Genomic DNA, 21,063 nt, shown 5'->3' with positions numbered 1-21,063 from the left:
AAATTTTCAAGCTGCCAGTTAACTAAAGAGAAAGTGTCTCTTTCTTACAATGCCTTTGTATCTCCGTATCTCTGTTTTGTTTGACAATCACCCACTATAAACTTTTTCCCTTGCTCAGGCATTTCTAGGAAAGAGGTGAAAATATTTATAAAAAGCAAACCATATTTAAGAAAGATCTACAGTGTTCTTCAGGGGCCACAGACTCTGCTGCTGCCCTGGACCTGACATCCCTCGTTTCCGAGAACTAGCAGGAATATCAGCCTTCATTCCTCTGATTCACCAGATTGCAATTTCAGAAGTTACTTGGAAAAAACAAAAGTGAGCCCTGAAGCACCGTTTGTGGGCTCCCAGCGAGGGTTTAACCATCCAGCACAAACAGCAGACCTTGCTTTTTGCTGTGCAAACAAAAATGCCTCTGCACTGGAGAACGTGTCCTGCTTTGTTCCAGAGCTTTCTGAATCTGCCATTCCTGGGGCTGGGCAGCAGAGCAGGAGTTCCACCGCAAGAATGTGGGCGCAGCAGCAGCTCCTTTGTTGTGAGCGCTCCCGGCCAGCCTCGGGCAGGGCTGCTCGGGGGGGTGCAAGGGCTTCCAGGTTTTCTGCTTGAGAAAAGTCTGGTCGGTGTTTTTCACTGCTGGTGGGATGGTCAGAGGCAGAACACTTGTCCTGTTTGCAGCATCCCCGCCGCTCCGATTTGGCAGCAGCTTCCCTCCCAGTTATTTTCCACCCTGGGGCTCTAAAACAGGCTGAGCAGTGTCCTGTGCTGGCATTAGTGAATCAGCAGGAGCGTTATCAACAGCCCGAGGAGGTCAGAGGGAGGCCCTGGGAGTGCTTCCAGGGAGGCTGCCGGCCAGCACTGTATAGGACACCTTGTAGACTCATTTTCCTCCAGTAGCATGTTAAGCACAAAGCCACATAGTGCTCCAAACTCTGCTCTAATCTGCTGGTGCAGACTTCAAGCAAACACCAAATAATATAGCAAAACATTTTGTGGGAACTGTCCTGCATTTGACTGTAACTTCTCAAGAGGAAAAATTTGATTTGACAGGTTACTGGTCCTATCCCCCAATTAAGACATAAACAGTTGTAATCCTCTGTGCTGTTGGGCAGAGTTCAAGGTTAGTTTCAGCAAAAACAAATGAAGTTTGAATTAAAGCAGAGAAAAAAAAAAAAAAAACCAAACAACCCAAAATTTGGAGGCAGAAGTTGCCCACAGTGCAAAGCATTTATTCTTTATTATCTTATTTGTTTTAATACACACCAACTGATACCTGCACACGGCAGATACCAGCTGAGATAACAGGGAGGGAGTTCAATATTTAAGGCTTGGCTTTTCTCACCATAGCAACAAATCTGCAAGGAGAGTAGGAGGACATGGATAACTGGCAGCACCCAGCCCTGCTGGCTGCAGTGGGCAGGCAGCCTGACTCTCCCCCAGCACCACGGTGCCCCACGCAGAACCACTGTGGGTGTGTGAGCACCAGCAGCCCGCCTGCCCCGGGGGCTCTGGGCTGTGCAGAGCATCAGCAGAGTAAACACAGAGGTAGGTGTTTGCTTCCTTGGCTTCGAGGCAGCTGGGAAAGAGGGTGGTCTCTGTTGAATCTCATTTTCCTTTTATTAAACAGCACAGGTGGTGACCCTTGAGTGTGGGTCTGCTCTCCCTGACTGCATAAATCAGCTCCTGGGGCACAAGTGACTCTTCACAGTCACTGGCCTAGAGCAGAACAGCCCTCCAAAGGGACCCTTTCCTCCCTCCACCTCTGCCACTCTTCCAAAATTGGTTGAATGAAACAGATTCTCTGTCATAAATCCATGCTGCATTCATTCACATGGACAAACACCTATATTGCTTTTTATTTCATGGATTAACACTTGTTCATCCACTGAAGGAATTTGTTGAATATTCCAATGGAATGAAATAACTTGAAAATCTGTCATCAGTGTCCTATCACTGTCTGAAACCAGGTGAGCCCAAGAAGAATTGCCACCAAAATCTACTTGGAGCTAATCTTCAGGGTTATCTTCAGGATGTTGGTCAGAAGGGTCATGAAACCTTTTCCACTTCAGTTGTGATTAGAAGGCATAGTATGAATGCTAATTTTCTGCCAGCTACAAAAAGCCAACCAACCAACCAACAATAACAACAACAACAACAGCAACAAAGATAAAAAAACCAAAACAAACAAAGCACCTTATCTTTGTTTTCTAAGCAAGGAAAAATTATTTCTACCTATGCAGGTTTATCACAAAATACCTACCAAAACCCAAGAGTAATGGGATCAATCTTTAAAATGCCCTGATCTGGGTTCTTGGCAGATAAATCAATGTCAGAGTTATTTTAACAAGGCAGTTAATTGATGAGGAATCCCCAAGTCAGAAGAGAAACACACACACACCAGAGTATTAATTTCCTTTATGGCCCAAGCTCGCTTCTATCACCCAGACACTGGAGGAAAGAAATACAACACCAATGCAAGCAATTTGCCAAAAAATGTGCTTAATATAATATTTATATAATCTTCTTACATGCTGCCTGTTGTGAAGGGGAGTGTGATTAAAGATGCATTTTTTCTTAGTCAAAGGTTATGGAAAATCTCAGTTGTCTGGGATCAAGAAGCAACACTTGACTACAGCTGCACATACAAAACTGAGCAGCATAAAAATAGCACAACAAGCACTCCAGCAATGCACATTACAAGCTTTGCCTCTCCCAAAGAGCCTGAGAAAGGCCAGGCAAGCTCTTGGGGTCTGACCAGACTGGAGATGAGAATTCCCACCCAAAAAGATAAGGCTTCCCAAACATCTTAAGTCTCCAGCTTTGGGGGACCTTAACGTGCTCTTGTGCTTCAGGACAAGGATACACCTGATTTTTCAAGATCTTACAGTCTTGACAAAAGAAACAGTTCAGAGAAAGGAAAAAAAAAAAGGTACAGCATGAGCAGTGGCTACAAGGTGACTACATGAATAATTAACTTTTGCTTGCTGGTTCACCTGTTGGTTTCTTCCTTTTATTCTTCCCCTGCACACTTACAATTTGGGTAAAGATTGAAAATATATCTTTAAGAAAGAACTGTGTTATCTGGCTGAACTGAATGCAGTGCAATCCTGCATGTGGCCAATTTCCAGGGAATTTAACAAAGCACCCAACTGCTTAAACCTTCCAGTGAAGCTGAGTGACAAAAATTCAGTTGATTTACTCATATTTAAATTATTGTCATCCAGAGGTAAAAATTATTGGTTCCCATTAGAGCAGGAGGAACGTGACCTGTGAAGAACAGAGTCACCAGGATTGGTGTCCCCAGGCAGCCCAGGCCTGCCCCAGCCACATTGCTCTGACAAGCCCCATCAGATGATTTCCCTTGCCAAGCAGCTGAAGGAAAAATGTATTTTTGTGGCCTTCTCTTCAGTTCTTTGAAACCACAAAGCCACACGTAGGGAAAAATATTTTCCAAGGCCTGTAAGTACAGCTATTTTCCCAATTTAACTATTTTTGAGAAAGGCACAGGACTAAGTCAAACATTTTCCAAATGGATGATCCTGCTCGGCTTATGCAAGCACAAGCAAGGGTCAAACATCCCAGGCAGAACTGTGAGCATTTACCTTGAACACTCTTCTCTCCTGCTGAGTTCTCCTAAATGCAAATAAATGATCAGATTTATATAATTCCCCCCATGAATCTGTTCCTAGTTCCACTTCCAAATTAATTACACCTCACCAATCTGAACAAAATCTCAACAACCTCATCAGCTACACAGATCTTGAGCAAAACCCAAGATTTCTAGCAAGTTTTGCTGTTAATACTTGTCCTGGTTTATCAGTGCTTTAATCTGCTTTGCTTTTAAGAACACCAAAGTCCTCTGCACAGTCAGGCCCCCGCAGTACAGCTTTTGTGGGGGGCAGCTGCTGCACACAAAGGCCAAGGTGTGCCTTCCCACCCTGGGAAAATGCTGTGGAGGAGGATAGACATGGTTAAGCAGAGGAGAAAAAGCACAGAGAGAGGACAGAGAGGGCTGTTTGATGCCCCTGAGGCTCTGCCCAGCAGCAGGGCAGGGTCACAGCTGCCCTCCCGCTGCTGCTCGGGACCTTTTGTTCTGCCAAGAGGAGTGGAGGCTCCTGGCTGACACTGAGCCACATCTCGCTGCCCAGAGGGACAGGGGGGTCGCTCTGGACCTTTTCACCAGCACCAAGCAGTAAGGAATCCTGGCAGATGGGTGGTTTTGTTGGAGTTTCTTTGTTCTTAAGGCCAGGGACAGGAGGGTGAGCTGCTGCAGTGCCCAGCCCCCTGAGCTCCATTTCTGGCTGTGCCTCACTACCTGCTGCTTCACGCCAGCTGCAGAAAAACCTTTTTTTTTTCTTTTTTTTTAATAAAACATAGGGATAAGGTTTCACTAAGCCCAGAAACTGTGACTAAAAGATGTTTCACGGGGAGAGCAGATGAAACAAAGGGCCTCTCTCCTATCCCAGGGCTCAGAACTGTATGGTATTTCTTTCAAAAAAATTCTCAAACAACTCCAGTGGTCCTTGCTTCAAGCTGGAAGCAGTCAGTGACCAAAAAGCAGAGTCAACTAAACCCAGTTTTGAGCTATGCCATCTGTGCCAGTGACAAATGCTCTGCTCCAGAACAGCACAGGGCTATGGTGGCTCTGAGTACCCACCACATCCTCCTCCTTATTCAGGGCTGCTCTTTGCAGTGGACAACAAAGCTTGCTAATGTAGAAAAGACCACAGTTATGTAAAGTCATTTGAGCTCCTTAGAGGATAAAGCAAACTAGTCATTAATACTTCAGATGAAATAATGGAGAGTTAATAGGGATTAAGTACTGTCCAGAAGGGGGACACAGGTGACTTCCACCTCCACAGAGCCAGCACCTGCACTGTGGCACCTCCAGGCGCTGTTCAGCTCTAGGGGCTGCACAAGGAGCTGCATCTTTGACAGTTCCCTGAAAGAAAAGGAATTTTCTACAGCATTGCACCAACAGTGCCAAGCTTTCCTCTTGTGTTTGCCCTCGGCTGTGACAGCCTTGGAGAAGCAGCAGGGGTCTGGTCTCTGCCCACAGTAACCCAGTCCTTGCAGTGAGTCAGCACACACACACACCTGAAGGAAGGGATACCAAACATCCTACTGATCTCAGCTGCTGTTTCCTCATTGCTGGAGGCATCATCACCTGCAGATAAGCATGCAATTCTCCCTCTCTAAAAAATCCACACCAACAAACCACCCTTTCTTTCATGTGGCTTAATTTCTACAAGCAATTCAGAAGTGGTACTTTATTAACTGGAGTTTTAAAGCGTCAGGTGATGCCCAAGCAGAGCCAACATAGTTACAATGCTAATGTTGCCAGTGGCAGTCTGAAACCAGCTGCCCAGACAGAAAACTTAGAGTTTACTCTAAGTCAGCTTGGAGACAACCAAATCACTCAGAGACAACTTGGGATGCAGGATGGAGGTGTGCAGGTAAATGAAAAGACATCATGACAAGGTAAAGAAAATTTGCATGTGACTTTAACGCCAAACAAACAAACAAACAAAAACTTAACTCCATTGCTTATTGATCATTTTCATCTTAAAAGGGGAATTATTACTGTTTTTTGACTAGTAAGTGGATTTAGACTGATCCTTCCTTCATGTTCTGTTTGGCCCCTCTCTCACCTGCAGTGATGTTCCCCCTGCCCACACTTGTGCCTATCTCTGCAGGCCAAAGGCACAGGCAGGCAGATAACTCTCCTGAGCACAGTGCTGCCTCTGCAGCTCCTGGCCCCAGAGCAGACACACAGTGTGATAACAGCCCTGAAGCTTCTACACACACCTATTTAGTTCATGCCTGCCTCGGGGGACAGCCTGACAAAATTACGGAGCCGTGAGAAAAGGCAGCCACAAAAATAACGTGTCCCTACCTGAACAAAATAACAAACGCGCTTCAGTATCACCCCAAGGATGGTATAAAGACCGAGAGGATTTTTGTCATTAAGCTGAAGCTTGTGTCAGGGGAATGCTGTATGTGTCCTCAGGGATGCTGGATGCAAGGGCAGCGCAATCTGCAGCCCGGAGCGGGCGGGGGCTGTGCCCCGAGTGCACGTAGAGGCTGTGTGTGCCCAGACTGGCTTCACCGGCACCGCTCCGGCTCCCAGCGCGGTGCATCCCGGCCATGCCTCCTCTCCCTGTCCTGCCGTCGGTGGGGTGAGCTCGGCTGGGTCAGCGCGCTGGGTCACCGCTGGCTCCGCGGAGAGGCTGCGCGGGTGCTCCCGAGCCTGGCCGAGGGCTTGCTGCTGAGCAGAGCCCCATTGCTGCTGAGCAGAGCCCCGGTGCTGCTGAGCAGAGCCCCATTGCTCCCGAGCTGAGCCCCGGTGCTGCGGAGCTGAGCCCCGGTGCTGCGGAGCTGAGCCCCATTGCTGCTGAGCTGAGCCCCATTGCTGCGGCCACTGCCGACCCCCCGCTCCTGCCCCCCGGCTGCATTCACACCCGGCTCTCCAAAATGGCTACAGCCGTCCCACCTCCCTCACGTCCACTTAATTTTCACTTGTTAATTTATTCGTTTATTTTAAATTTCTCATTTTAACAAAACACGAAGCCCTGGGGAGCAGACAGCGGAGGGACGGCCGCGGTCCCGGCAGGGAGCGGGCGATGGGTGCGGTGCGATGCGAGCGGGGTTTCCGCGGCCGTGCCCGCACCGAGGTGCGGGATCTGCCCCCCCCAAAGCCCTGCGCACCCCGCGGGCTGCGGGGCGGAGCGGGGGCTCCCGGCGGGGCGGGGGCTGCCCGGGGCCGGTCCCTCCGTCCCGCCCCGCCCCGCGCGGGGCGCGCACACCGCGGGCGGCTCCGCGGGGCTCCCCGCGGCCCTGCGCTCCGTGCCCGCCTCCGCCGGAGCGGAGCCCAGCCCGCCGCCCATGTGGGGCTGCCGCCGCCGCGGCCGCTGCCCGCAGGGCCGGCGCTGCCGAGGTAGGACCCCCGGGACCCCCGGGAGCGGGGCTGCGCCGCCGCTTCTCCCCTCCCGCCCCCGGCTTCCCACCCGCGGGGCGGCCCCGAGGGACCCGCGCGCGGTCAGGGCACGGCGGAGCGGGGAAGGTGGTGTTGAAGGTGGTGTTGAAGGTGCTGTTTTCCTGGAGCCCTGCTCGGGATTTTCCCTCCCGGCTCCAGCGAGCAGTGAGGGTGCCCGGCATCTCGGAAAGCTCGGCCGGTGGGAAATGGGAACTGGGGCTCCTGCTGGAGCAGCCCTGGGTGAAGGAAGGGTTGGGAGATGTGGCGTGCAAAGAGGGAATCGTAGTGTAGCAGCAGCTGTTTGCCTGCCGAGTTATTTTTGGAGATTGCTGTGCTGCGATGGACTTTTTTTTTTTTTTTTCCAACTGTCTGTAGGAAGGCGGGTTTACATCTCACTCCTCCAAGCCTCGGTGCTCTCCATTTGCCGAGGAACGGTGTAAAAGCGGTGCTTTGGCAAATACTGATCTAACTGCTTCGCTCTTCTTCCCTTATTCCTAGGGGCAGCTCCATAAAAAGCACACAGGCTGCACCTTTTTTATCTGCCTTCGGGAGATTTGGCTGCTGGCTCGCTGGGGCCTTCCCTGGAAAGGGGCTGGCTGTCCCTGGGGCCCGAGGTCTGGCGTGTTTGTCAGGCACTTTGTGTAATACAGGGTGACAGCTGTGATGCAAGTGCGCCAAAACTTCTGTCCGTGGCCTTAGTCATGGTTATGTTTGGCTATCATTTCCCCACTTCCTAGGAAAATTGTATTAGGTAGGCTGGAAGATGAAGCAGGCAGTGCTGCTGCTGTGGGGCAGGGATGGGGGGCAGGGATGGATGTGGCAGTGAGGGTGCCGTGGGGCAGGGATGGATGTGGCAGTGAGGGTGCCGTGGGGCAGGGATGGATGTGGCAGTGAGGGTGCTGTGGGGCAGGGATGGATGTGGCAGTGAGGGTGCCGTGGGGCAGGGATGGATGTGGCAGTGAGGGTGCCGTGGGGCAGGGATGGATGTGGCAGTGAGGGTGCCGAGGGGCAGGGATGGATGTGGCAGTGAGGGTGCCGTGGGGCAGGGATGGATGTGGCAGTGAGGGTGCTGTGGGGCAGGGATGGATGTGGCAGTGAGGGTGCTGTGGGGCAGGGATGGATGTGGCAGTGAGGGTGCTGTGGGGCAGGGATGGATGTGGCAGTGAGGGTGCTGTGGGGCAGGGATGGATGTGGCAGTGAGGGTGCTGTACTCAGGTTTGGTAACGGGACCAGGACCTTGCTGTGCCCAGTTTGTGCCACACAGAGCTGGGTGTCAGCGGGTGCACAGTGCCTGTGGCTCTGCCCACTGAGTCACAGGCTTGCTCTTGTTTACAGCCGTCATCCCTTTGCTTCTGCCAGCCTTGCAGTGGGCAGCTGCTGCTTCCTCTGACTCCACCCCAGGGCATGGTGAGAGGGCTCAGTGAGGTTGGGGTTTGAGAGCCTCAGGACTAGCAGGGGGACCCCCACTGAGCTGTTGAAACCTGCTGATGGCCATTGCTTTGTGGCTGAGTGAAAAACCCTTGGCTGCCCCTTTGGTCATTCCCACCGTTCTTGTGCTGGTGTCTTCCATGGGCAGGGATTTGTGGCTGTGCCAGGGGAATTGCCTACTGCCCTTGCTGCTCTTGTCAACACCTGGCTCCTTGTTGGCTCTGTAGCAGGTCCCTTGGTGCTTGTGTGGCTCTTTGAGATGTGAGGAGGAAAAATAAAGACGTTAATACTGAAGAAACTTGAAGACTCTTCAAGATTTTTCAATCTTTAAAGATGTTAATTCTAAATTAAGCTTTTTATGTTGGCAAATGCCAGAGAAACTAGTTAGTTTGAGGCAAAAACATACTTAACCACCTATAACTTGAAGCAATCCCATAGATATAGGATTGATTTTGTAGTGCTTTGCATAGAGCTGAAGATGGGACTGAGTAAATGCCTGTTGTGGGACTCCTGGTCCTCGTCCAGGGTGTTGCAGAGCAGTTTGCAAAGTTTCCAATAAGTTTGCTTAATGTGACCTTACTCAGTTGCGAGGCACTCCCATAATTATGGCTGCAATTAAAGGCAATAACATCCATTTACATAAGATGCCAGTCCCTTTAAATCAGTGCATCATCTAATGAGAGCATTCATGTAGGGATAGCTGTGCAGGATGAGGACCCAGAGCTGAGAGCACTTTGGGGAGGATTTGGTTTCAGAACTTTCTTGAGGTCATTTGAAGGAAGGATCTTCTATGAAATAGGACATTTTGTTATGAAAATGTACTGATTTATAAATATAACCCTTACCAATAGCAGGATGTTGTTGAATTGAGTGATGGTAGTGCTTCATTTTTTTAATGTATCATCCATCCTATTAAAAAAAAAATCAGCCTGGTTGCAACAATATTTTTCTCAATTTGATTGCATCAGTGTTCCTTCTGCTCTTATGAGTAAGAGATTTGGTAAATCCAACTTGTGGACAGTGTTTAATTGCTGGTGAGGCAGCATGGATGTGTTCTGGGTGGCTCACTGGACTTGCATGGTTTCCTTGGGGCTTAACCTCTGCCTATGATGCCCATAGATTTCCCCTTGAGATAAATACAAATCTTGGACTTGAAGTGCTGGAAAAGATCACATATTTGGGGAGACCTTCTGAAAGAAATGACCTGGTGGAGTATTCCCACCTTCCCACTCTATCTGTTTTGTTCTGTTTCTCTTTTTTTTGTTTGCTTTAAGTTGTTGAATATGGTGTAAGCTTGTGGCCCCACACCCTGGGTGGGGCTTCTTGGGAAGAGTCACAAGGTCAGTGTAGTAGAAGGGGTAAAAATTGTCAAAATGGAAGTGAGGAGGCACCAGCCGTGAGCCTGAGCAGTGCAGGGTTCCTTGGGTCTGCTCTGGTTTCCCCCAGAAGCCATTTTGCCCATTATAAGAGAAATAATTAGTCTGTTACCTTTTCTCACAGGCAAAGTGCTTGGCTTGCGGTGTCTGAGACCATAAGAGGTTAAGTAATTAAATTGGAAAAGGCAGCAAAAGAGAATAATCAACTCCAAACTCCCTAGACTGTCTAGCTGGGCTCTACAGTGTCTAAAATGAAGTAATTTAGGTTGACTCCTGATTGCACTAGATTTTTACCAGGCATTTAAAGTGGAGCTTCAGGAGAGAGTCCCACGTTGCTTCACACAGGTGGTTATTTCCAGCAGGGGTGGGTTGGTTTTGGGCATGGTTTTGGGGCAGGGGCAGCTCTGTCGAGGCTCCAGTGTGGGGCTGGGGTGCCTTCTAAGCCAGGCTTGTTGCTGGGTGCCTGCCAAGAGCTGGGCCTAGGTGCTGTAATCCCTCCCTGATTATGAATCCTAATCTCCACCTGCTGCCTGCTGAGGTGCTGACCTGGTGCAGTAAAATCCCAGGATGGTTTGGGATGGAAGGGACCTTAAAGTTCATCCCATCCCACCCCCTGCCATGGGCAGGGACACCTTCCACTGCCCCAGGCTGCCCAGGTCCCATCCCACCTGGCCTTGGGCATTCCAGGGATCCAGGGACAGTCACAGCTGCTCTGGGCACCTGTGCCAGGGCCTCACCACCCTCACAGGAAGGAATTTATTCCGAATATCCCATCTAGCCCTGCCCTCTGTCAGTTTAAAGCTGTGCCCCCTTGTTCTGCCACTCCATGCCCTTGTCCAAAGGCTCCCTGCAGCTCTCTTGGAAGCCCCTTAAGTCACTGGAAGGGGCTCTGATATCTCCCAGAGCCTTCTCCAAAATCCCTCTGTGTGCTGAGCCTCTGAATTTGTGTCCATGCAAAGAAATACTTGGGGTTTTTTTTGAGTAAAATGGGTCAACTTACCTGTGCTATTACAGCAGTGCAGTTCTAGGTGCCTTTAGGGTTGTGCTTTGGTTCTGCCAAACTCATCTCTCATTTGAGGAGCTGCTGCATGAGGGGCTCTCCTGGGTGTTGGTGTCTGCACCACTGAAGTAATGCTCTGGAATTAATCCTGGAGCCCCGAGCTGCCACGAACACAAATGATGAATCTCTTAATTGCAACTGACTTGTATCCATGTGATGGAGGAAAAAGGATGTTTGGCAAATGTTTTATTAATAAAATGGGGTGGATTTGTCATGGGTGCCCTTGTAAGAAATAATGTGCCTGCTGCATTGGAACATGGAATTTAAAGCTGTAATTTCTGCACTCGGGTATCTGAAATGCCTGCATGGCATGAGTTCCCAGGTGATTCAGTATGTTACTATATTGTTTACAGGCCATGCACAAGTAGAAAGCCTTCCTTTTCAGTTTCTAGTTATGGTCAGAGATCCCTGGAAATCGAATTGATGTTGTTGGTAAATACCAGGAGACATTTGTTGTTCATGGGAACCCTGTTGATATCCTTGGGCTGTGCAGCATTTACCTCCTGCATTAAGGAGGGGGGAAAAAAAGCTTTGTATTTTTTTTTTTCTTTTCTGCTACCTATGTGAAACTGGTTTCCCCAAAACAATGAGGAGATTTCAGGGGTTCATGACCTCTTGTAATTAGAAAATGTCAGATGGCTTGTGAGAGGTGGGGACTGATGGGGGAGCAGCCCTGTTACTGCTGAACTCATCACTCGTTTTTGGTGGGAGATCAATCTCTCAGATTCCTCTTTATTTTTTCCCTGAGAAATGCTCCATTTGGGGATTAGAGTAGAGGAGCTTAAAAATCCAAGCAGCTCTGGAAGAGATATCTCCCACAGATTTATGTCTTTGGGTTTTAACTGATTTTTCTTCCCCAGGATGAGGCAGTTCCAGGGATTTGGGCTTGTCTGGTGTCAGTGCCAGGTCTGATGGGACCAGCTCAGAGCCCTGTGTGTCCTGGGAGCACTGGTAGGGCACCTCTTCTCTCCTGCTAGCCAGTTTTCATTAAACTGTGGAAGACAAATGTTTCTGAGACCTCTGTGCTGTGTGAAAGAAGGTTCAGAGGTCCCTGGTGCTGGGGGGGACCCTGGGGCACAGACTGACCCAGGCTGGGGTGTCTGGGGCCAGCAGTGCTGGGCAGCTGCTGTTGCACTGGGGGTGGTGAGTCTGGGGGCTGCTGTGCTCATTTGCTTCTGATTCCCTTGCTTTGTTTTCTATTTTTGTATCCTTCTTGGCTTTCAGCTGATATTTAGACTTTGGAATGTGTTTTTACACATTCTGGTGCCAAAGGCTGTCCCATATGCTGTTTGGGATGGAGGATGGCCTTCTGTGCACCTGAACAGTTTTTTGTATTTTCTCTAGGGACACACTTGTGCTGAACCAAAGTTATTTTTTCCAAATATAAAGAGAACTCAGGTGGGCTGCTTTTGTTTTGGTTTGCCTTAAAGAGAAGCTTTCTTTACTAATAATATGCTGGAGCCTCACTTGGTGAATGTTTCCCCGTGCAAGAGTTTAATGTGTAGCATTTGTGCTGTTTAGCCTGTCTGCATTCTGTAAATCTCATTATTTTGGCTGTCATAATTTTATTACTCTTATTAAGCTCCCTCATTTGCACATTGATCCTGTTAGTCTCAGGAAGCTGAGAGGCCACCTAGGTCTACTTGCAAAATGCACAGAAAATGAGAAATCTGCCCTGGAGGCTCTGCATGCTGCTGGCATTCACTGTGATTTAGGTCTCTCTGTCTGGCCTGTATTTTTTTTCCCCCTTCAGTGCTGTTTTAGGCTACCTGACTTCATTGCAGTTTGCCAAATTAAGATGAATTTTTGCTTTTATTATAAATTCTGTCACTGGTAGCTTCTGAGCAGCTTTGCTCTGGTTTGCTTGTATTTTTATTTGGATGAATACCCTCCTTTTTCACAGAGCTTAAGAATATTTCCAGCAGCAGCAGCTGGCGTGGCATATGCTGTGAGTTGTTTTCCTCCTTGTCAGTTTTCCATGCTGGCTTTCCAGACAGATTTATTCTTTACTTTCACAAAATCTGCTTGACTGTTGCTGTGGGACATGCAGGAACCCAAGTGTGACTGAGAGGACTTTGGGCCCCTTTTCTTTGCTCTCACTTCCATTGCCTTGGGCTTTTCCCTGGCTGCTCTCTGAGCTAGGCTGGACTATCCTCTGCTGGACCTGTAGCTCCTGTCCCCCTTTTTAAACTTGGGGTGCTTCTCTCTGTACCTGTCATTTATAAATGGCACTGAACTCTTTGCAGTCCCCTGTTCTGTTCCTCTCTGCACTGTCTCTGCTGCTCCCAATGAGCTGCTCTTCTTTCTTTGGTGATGCTCTTCCCGCTCCTGGTCCAGTTTTTCCTCCTCCTCCCACGGTTTGACCTTGTCTTGCTCTTGTCTCCCCGTGCCCTTTTCCAGGCCTTCACAAGGCTCAGCTTGCATGAAGTGCTGCTGACTCAGGTTCACCCTGCACCTCCAGCCTTTGCCACCCAGCCCAGCTGCTGTTTCCCTTCCTGCCCCTCTCCCTCTGAGCTCCCCGGCTGTCATTCGGTATTTCCCACCCCAAACCCGGGCGGTGCTTCCCAAGCTCTCTTATCTCTTGTCTTTTCAAGTGCTGTGTCTGATAGGTGGCTCTGTCCCGAAGCTTTCAAGATTTTTTGAAAATGATGTTGGTGTACTTCTTGCATTGGAATCTCATGCAGATTTTGTTTACTCTTTGTTGTCGGTCTATTCTCCTTTTTCATCTCATCAGACAACTCCCCTGACTCATGTAGTAAGTTTTTACAGATGTTCTCCTTTGAAGTGACAGCTCTTGCAGAATTGTGCTTCTGAAGTCAGTTGATAGCATTTGGTTTTCAGGGTGGGGTAAAGTGTTTTAGTTCTACCCTGAGATGGCAGCTGCCCTTGTTTTATAATTTTATTTTTTATATTTAGCAGCCTAGACCTACAGTTATGAGCAAGTGGGATTCATAGATCCTAGCTGAGTGACAGGAGAGAGGATGTGTGTACACCAGAAATGTTCAAATATCTAATATAAAAGTAGCTGAGCATAATTCATAAGTCTGCCAGCCTGGATAAGGGCTGTCTGTTGTACTTAAAGCTGTCAGTCCCTTCCTTGTGCTCCCTTTAATTACACTGCTACTCACACCTGCACACTCAAACTCAGAACTGGGGAGGTTTGCTAATAAAAAAAAAGAATTGAAAAGGTGATTGAAAAGGAATAGAGAGCTCTGAGGTGACAGAGGCACTTTCAGATTGCTTCTGAGCAGATTCAAGAGGCACAAAGGCAGGCATCCCCATGGCTGCAGGTGTGTTTTTGTTTTCCCTTCTCTCTCAAGCACTGCAGATTAATCCAGCCCTTGTTTTCCTGGTTAAATCTCGGCTCCCAGGTGACTCAGGTGACCTGCTGTGTGTCAGCCTGGCAGGGAGGTGGGGGCTGTCCCAGCTGTGTGGGGGTGTTCACTGGGGTCCCAGGACCAGGGAAGAGATGACAATCTTGACTCCATGTTTCAGAAGGCTGATTTCTTATTTTACGATATATAATATATTAAAAGAAAATGATATATTGAAACTATACTAAAAGAATAAAAGAAAGGATTTCATCAGAAGGCTAGCAAGGAATAGAGAGAAAAGGAATGATAATAAAATCTTGTGACTGCTCACAGCCTCGACACAAGTGGCTGTTATTGGTCATCAAGTAAATACAATTTCACATGCTGGCTGAACAATTCTCCAAATCCCATTCCAAAGCAGCAAACCATGGAGAAGCTGAAGCTTCTCAGGAGAAAAGATCCCAACAAAAGGATTTTTGATAGAATGTGTCTGTGGCGCAGGTGCACCCCCGTGCAGGGCTGTGCCAGGCTGTGCCCGTGCTGTTGCTGTAGTAACAGCATCAGGTTCTGCCAGGGCAGGTGCAGGAATGGCTCTCCTCGGTGCAGGAATGGCTCTCCTCAGTGCACCTGCCATCCTCAAAACACGGGATTTTCACTCCACCTCTGGGCATGGGAATGTCATTGTGTGTGTTTTGGTGTTCCCTTTCTGCACTTCTCACCAGCGCCTGTATATAGTCTGGAGTCGTGGAATACAGCGAGAGGGTTTGTCTACAAAGGGCTTTTTAACACTCAGAAACCATGAATAATGGATACCATCTTTCCTTTATGTTGCATCATAACAGGAAGATTTAAAATGTTGCTCAACTTTGTGATGATGGGAATAGTTTTAGGCAATACCTGGAAGCACCACTGAAGGATCTTGCCTGTTTTTCAGGGAAATAATTTCAGTGTTCACTCAGAGGGAAAGATGGGAGAGGACTGCTTGGGCTGAAGGTGTAAAGATTTAGTGATTGGTCCTTCAGATTTAAGTCACAGAATTAATGCAGGCTAGCCTTAAATCTACCCCCAATGCTAGGCTTAACCCAGAAAACTTCCTTGTGTGAAAACAACAGCACCTCTTCAAAAGGGTTTATCTCCAGACATTAAATTTCTCCCACATTAAAAAGAGATCAGTTATTTCTTCTGAAACGTGATAAACATCTAGACTAACAGATCTATATGCTTAGAAATCAGGAGAACACTCAGAGTGACCGTGCTGGGGGTATGGTTCAGGTGAAGCCAGCAAAGAGCAGAGTGCCAGTGTTGCAGGGTGTGTTATTTGAGCTGATATTGCTCTGTGTGAGTCTCAGTGTGTGCTCTCGTGCAGCCCACGTGTTGCTGAGATGATGTTCTGCTGATCAGCTCCCTGTCCCCTCATAAAGTTCATGTGCCTGCAGTGCAGGAGGGAGTTCTGCAGAGAGCCATCCAAGGGTTTATTGGCACAATTCTTACAGTGAACCCTTGGTGTGGCTGGTGCTTGTTTCCTGGTGGTGGTTTGGGGAGCACGCCTGTGCTGGGATCCAGGCACGCATCAGCTCTGCTGCCTCAGTGCTCTGCATGCACCATGAGTAGCTCTGGTGATGTTTCAGCAGACAATGAGGAGAACACCGTAAAAGCAAATTGCTGTGGGAATTATCTGTCTCTCCAGCCAAGTAAGTGTGGTGTGAGGCTTCTGAGGGCCCAAACCCTGTCAGATCTTCCCTTGTATCAGATGTGTTGGTGGTTGTTGGAAGAGATAGGAGCTTGTTTTCTTGCTGATTTGCATGACGTGAACGTTTTCTGTTTGGATTAATTATTTTCCTTATCTATGCTAAGGAACATTTTGTTTCAGCTCAAGGAATCTCTTTAGGATCTGTGTTTATATTTGTCTGTGTGGGATCTTGGGTGTTGTTTAAATCTGTTCCCCAGTTAGCACTGAAGATTTTTCTTGTCCTTAGTAGTAGCTTATTCTCATCTAAAGCATGATTGCATCTGGGTGCTTGTTATCAATCTCTTTGATAGATTGATCTGTAGCCATGAAGTCTGCTAGTAAAATGAACTCTTACAAAGTAATTTCTTAGGTGTGTCTTGCTGAGGGCAGATTCTTGTTTTACTTCTGAATTCTCAATGGCTTTTTGCTTGTCTTTGGGGTAGCAGTCTATTCCAAGACAACTGGAACATTTTCCCTTTAGGCAGTGATAGGAAATAAGATATGGAGTGGATGGTGCCACTAATAAAACTTACTGGTGTCTGGGAAGAAAAGAAGGAAGTGCTAGGGCCGTGTATCACAGGGGCTGGCCCTGTGATTTCAGTTGGTTTGGAATCAAGTCCCAGATGGAAGGACCTGTGTGATGGTCTGGGCAACCTGCTGGACCTGTCATGTGGGATGCTTGACATTTTTGGGGCCTTAGTGGGCTATTTGTTATTTTTGCTGGCTTGACTCCTGGGACATGAGACTGTGGCAAACCAAAAGGAGGATGGCACTTTGGGTTGAGGGGGGAGCCATAGGTGGCCTTGATGAGATGGGAAGTCTCCATGGAAGAAGCTGATGTAACAGAATGTCCTGGGAGCCTGAGCTGAGGAGGTGTGAGTCAGTGTGTGTCACTGCTAGCCCAGCATTGCACCTCTCTGCCTGGATTGCTCACAGAGCTTCCTGAGCTCTGGATGGGAGAGAACTGACTCTGTTCTCTGTGGGAAGCTCTCTGAGGAGCTTCTAGCTGCTGGGAGATCTCTTGGGGAGGATGACTGTTCCCAGGGCATACTCTGTGTCATCATCCAGGAGCTCAGGAGCAGCCCAGGGAGGAAGAGAGGTGCTTTTTGTGGTGCAGCCTCCTCCATCTCTGGGCTTCCCAGAGAATAGCAAGGCTGGGTTAGTGCCTGGCTTCCAGAGGCCACAGCATGCTGAGCAGAAGGGCACTGTGTTCTAGGCAGCTTTTTGGGGACTTGCACAGGGAGGAAAAACCTGCCAGGCTTGATCTGCACTTCAGGAATATGGGAATTACCTGGAGGAGAGAGCAGGCTGTTCCCTGCTGAGGTCCTAGGGTAAGGAGGGATGTGACAGAACAGGCCAAGTGTCCCAGCTGCTCTGCAGTAGGTTTGGTGATTAGAGCAGAAACTGGGGGCATTTACAAGTCTTTCCACCATGTAAGAGCACCCCAACAAATCCTATCCAAATAAACCCACCAGCAGTGTGCCTCACACCAGCTGAGTGGGGAGAGATCTCTCCTGTTCCAGCTGAAACCCAGCTCTGAAATGCTGGGCTGTTGTTGCTTGTGAGCAGAAAGGCTGCAGCATAGTTGTGTGTGTGGTCACTGACTCCTCTCATTGGCTTGCAGTGTGGTAACAGCCTGCTATAAATTAGATAGCTGCTGTCCTGGGGTGATGCTTCCAGCTGCATAGATTTTGGCCAATGAAGGACTGCCACCAGCCTGCTGAAGGTACATTTGAAATATTTTTGCTTGGTTTCTTTTTTTCTGTTGTTGTTTTTTTTCTTTTTTTTTTTTTTTTTTTTGGGTGGTTTTTTTAGGGGGGGGATATATGTTTATTTTATTTTTTTTTTTAATTGAAAGAGAAAATAAATTCTAAGTTCAACAGGAGTTATCCCGTCTCCTTCCTACAAACACTGATGCAGTGTAGCAGGCTGCCTGTTAGCTGCTCAGAGCCAGCCAATCCATGTGAAACTGGGGAGCTCTGGATGGCAGTCAGAGCTGGATGTGTAAGATGTGTGTGGCTGAAGGCAGTGCAGGTGTGTGGCTGTGCTTCTTGAATAACAGACACATGTAATGATTATTGATTATCCTCTGTGTCTCCTGAGTTTGGGCTGAAACAAAACTGATGCTGTGCTAGGGGTGATGTTTTTTTGAGTACCTGTGAGTGGGGAGCCTCACTGCCCTGTCTTTGCACCCTCTTGAAAGGGGATAAGAATTTAAACTCTGATCTGTCCCCCTCTCACTATTGCCAGATGCAGAAAATGCAGATGGCAATCTTAAAATGGGATAATTTAAACTAGTTCCTGTTTGTCACTTCGAGCTGGAGCAGTAAGCTGCCCCTTGCCAGGGAGAGGGTTTGGATTTAGGTTTTTCCCAGCTGATTATTGCCAGTTGTGTGTGTAGAGGTCAGGGACTGTGGGTTTTGTCAAAGTAGGTAGCTGAGAATGTGGGACTGCAAAGTATATCCCAGGATTTACTGGAAGGAGAATTACTTTAGAGAAATTGAAGTAATAGATCAATGATGAAATATAATTTCTTGGTGTTTAATGTCTAGAAAGAAATGTGGATGTTTAGTTCTGAGTGTGGGCTCGCTCTTCCCAATAGTTTTTTCCATTTGGGTTAAGAAATAACTCGGTAGATGGGCTTTCCTTCCCTGTAGCTTTCTGTAACCTCTGACTCTACCACGTATGCTTAAAAGCCACCTCCTGCTGGATTTTAGTTCTGCGGAGCGTTGCTGTCCCCTGGCACGGCCATCCCGGTGTCACTTGGCTACGACATTGCTCTTCTGACGGGTGGCAGGGAATTCCTGTTCCCGGGAGAACTGTCTGGGCACGGACGGCGCGGGGGCGAGGGCAGCTCTCAGCACGGCGATGGCCAGCGCTGTGTCCGTCGGTCCCCGCGGCCCTGTGTCGGTCCGTCCGTCGGTCCCCGCGGCCCTGTGTCGGTCCGTCCGTCGGTCCCCGCGGCCCTGTGTCGGTCCGTCCGTCCCCGCTCTGTCGGGGGCGGTGCCTTTGCCCACCGCAGCCACCAGGGGGCGCCCGCGCAGTGCCCGCTGTGGGGCCAGGGCGCCGCCTGGCGGCGCGGGCGGTGCCAGCACCCGCGGGAGCCTGAGGTGCCCCCGGGATGTGCCCGGTGCCCCCGGGATGTGCCCGGCGGTGCGGGAGAGCCGCCAGAACGCTCCAGAACCCCCTTATTCGCCTCTGGCTGTGCCCGTGTCTCGTTGTCGTGCCGCGGATCCCTCATGGCTCTCGGCTCTCGCCCGAATGCACTGCGCTGCACAAGGGCTGGGGTGGCTTTGGGGGAGCTGTGAGTGATGAGGACATGGGCACCTCACGGCCTTGAAAATCTTCTTTCCCTCTTCCAAATGTGTGCTGCCAGAGAGATGGTGGAAGGCCAGGAGGAAGAGATGTTGTGTGGCTGATGGATGTTTTATGGGCTGTCAGACTAAGAAGGGATGCCTTTAGCAGGGAGATGAGGTAGGTGGAAGGTACTTGCACGTATGGTGAAACTTGGATCATGTGGCTGCCATAAAGTACAGCGTGTTCACAGATACAAGTTTGGTTTCTGTAGGATCAAGCTGAAACCTTGGTGCAGTCTCTTTTATTTCTCCCTGTCTCTAAATAATTACCATTTGCTGTAGGCACTAAACCCTCCATTTCCTGTCGTGTCAGTGAGTTGTTTCCAGAGAGCGAGTGTAACCTTGTCACTTGGCTCAAGCAGGTTATTTCCGTGCTGCAGCTCATTTTCCAAGACTGCCCTCCCCCTTGATGTTTTGCCTCTGGAGAGAGGTTGTTTCTCAGGTGAGCTCTCTGCTCACCATGGCCCTGAGAGCAGATGCTTTGTGTAAGAGACTTCCCGGGAGTAAAGGCTTGTTCATGGCTTCCCTGCAGCAAACAAAGCTCTTCACCTGCAGGCACCAGCTCTGCTCCTCCAGCCTTTGCATTATACAGCAGCTGATGGCAGTGAGATTGTGCAGGTGATCTCTGTCTATTATTGGGAATCTAACAGGCAACAATCGTTCTGTCTTTTCCCAGGAGGTGAATACAGTGCCCTTGTAAACCATGTTATGAAATGAGACCTCAGGAGTAGCACAAGATACCTGTATTTGCTTTCTCATTGTCCTTGATCAAATAGCTCATTACTGCACTGAGACTGAGGTTTAAAAACAAACCACAAATCAACTAACCCTTGAATACAACATAAACACATTAGCTTGTTATCAGCCCAGCTGAACTCTGTGCCTCACAAAAACAAAGGCTAGCAGGTGTCTCTGAACACCTCTGATGTTATTGCAGACACCTGGACAAACCCTTAACTGAAGTTTTGTGCAGGTGCCACTGCTTTGAATCTGACTGAGCAGAAAGGAATTAAGAAACTGGCCCTGTGCCTGGTGCTTGGAGGATGAGACTTAGAAATGTGGTCATTCACCCCACAGCCTTCTGGAAAATGCTATTCTTGTATGAACAACATCAGGTCAGTGTTCTTGGCTCGAGGCAGTTGTCTGACCAGGCCTGCAGTTCTTGTGCAGGGTGTGGATTTGCAGAAGGGAAGTACAAACTTTATTTCTAGAGGCTAGAAGGATTTAGTAGGTTTTCTAATTAATGTATGTAAAACAGACTTGAGAAGTGGGGTTTATAAATGTGTTCCTGTTAATATTACCTCTGTTGTGAGCTCTCCTGGCTTTACTGGAGGCATTGCTAGGGGAGCTGGAGGATCTTGGTGCTGGCCTTGCTGTGATCACAGGAGGGCTTGGTGGGGACATCCTGCTGCTGGACTCTAGCCTGGAGTCCGTGTGCTGTGTGTTGCAACATTCCTTCCCTGTGTGCACAGGAGACAGGCTTGTGGGATAAACCTGGGACACAGATTGAACTGTTCTGCTCACACCTCTTGGGCAGCTGCTGCAAGTAAACACAGTTGGCAGAAAAAACCAAGAAGCTTTAAAGCTTTCAAAACCTCCCTCTCTGCTCCTAGTTTTCTGACCCTTGCAATGAAACTCTTGTAGCCCCTCTGTCCCTCCCCACGACAGCTATCGACCCAAAACAAAATCGTGAAGAAAATCTTGGGTAAAACTATAGCATGGGGCACCTGCAGTGCAAATGACCAAACTGTCATTGGTCTTGGAGAGAAGGAAATGGAACAGAGGGAAAAGCAGGTGAAGCAAACATGGTTCTGGAAAAACAGCACT

The 21,063-nt window shown here is 48.8% G+C and overlaps 1 protein-coding gene across 2 annotated transcripts in view; it reads left to right on the top strand.

The window, feature by feature from the left end:
- Positions 1–6,794: 6,794 nt before the first annotated feature.
- Positions 6,795–21,063, top strand: part of LOC103816970 (6-phosphofructo-2-kinase/fructose-2,6-bisphosphatase 4) — a 50,668-nt gene continuing 36,399 nt past the window's right edge. Inside the window, exon 1 of one of the 2 annotated variants that reach the window (XM_030227919.2) lies at positions 6,795–6,934. In XM_030227919.2, coding sequence (XP_030083779.1) covers positions 6,883–6,934 — 52 coding nt within the window. In that variant the 5' untranslated portion in view covers positions 6,795–6,882. Of the gene's footprint in view, positions 6,935–17,516; positions 17,607–21,063 lie in introns of those variants that run through there. The other variant, XM_030227920.2, reaches the window with a different exon arrangement.

Source organism: Serinus canaria, chromosome 12, assembly GCF_022539315.1.
Source record: "Serinus canaria isolate serCan28SL12 chromosome 12, serCan2020, whole genome shotgun sequence".
NCBI lineage: Eukaryota > Metazoa > Chordata > Aves > Passeriformes > Fringillidae > Serinus > Serinus canaria.
The sequence above is the reverse complement of the archived record's forward strand: the minus strand, read 5'-3'. Positions and strand labels throughout refer to the sequence as shown.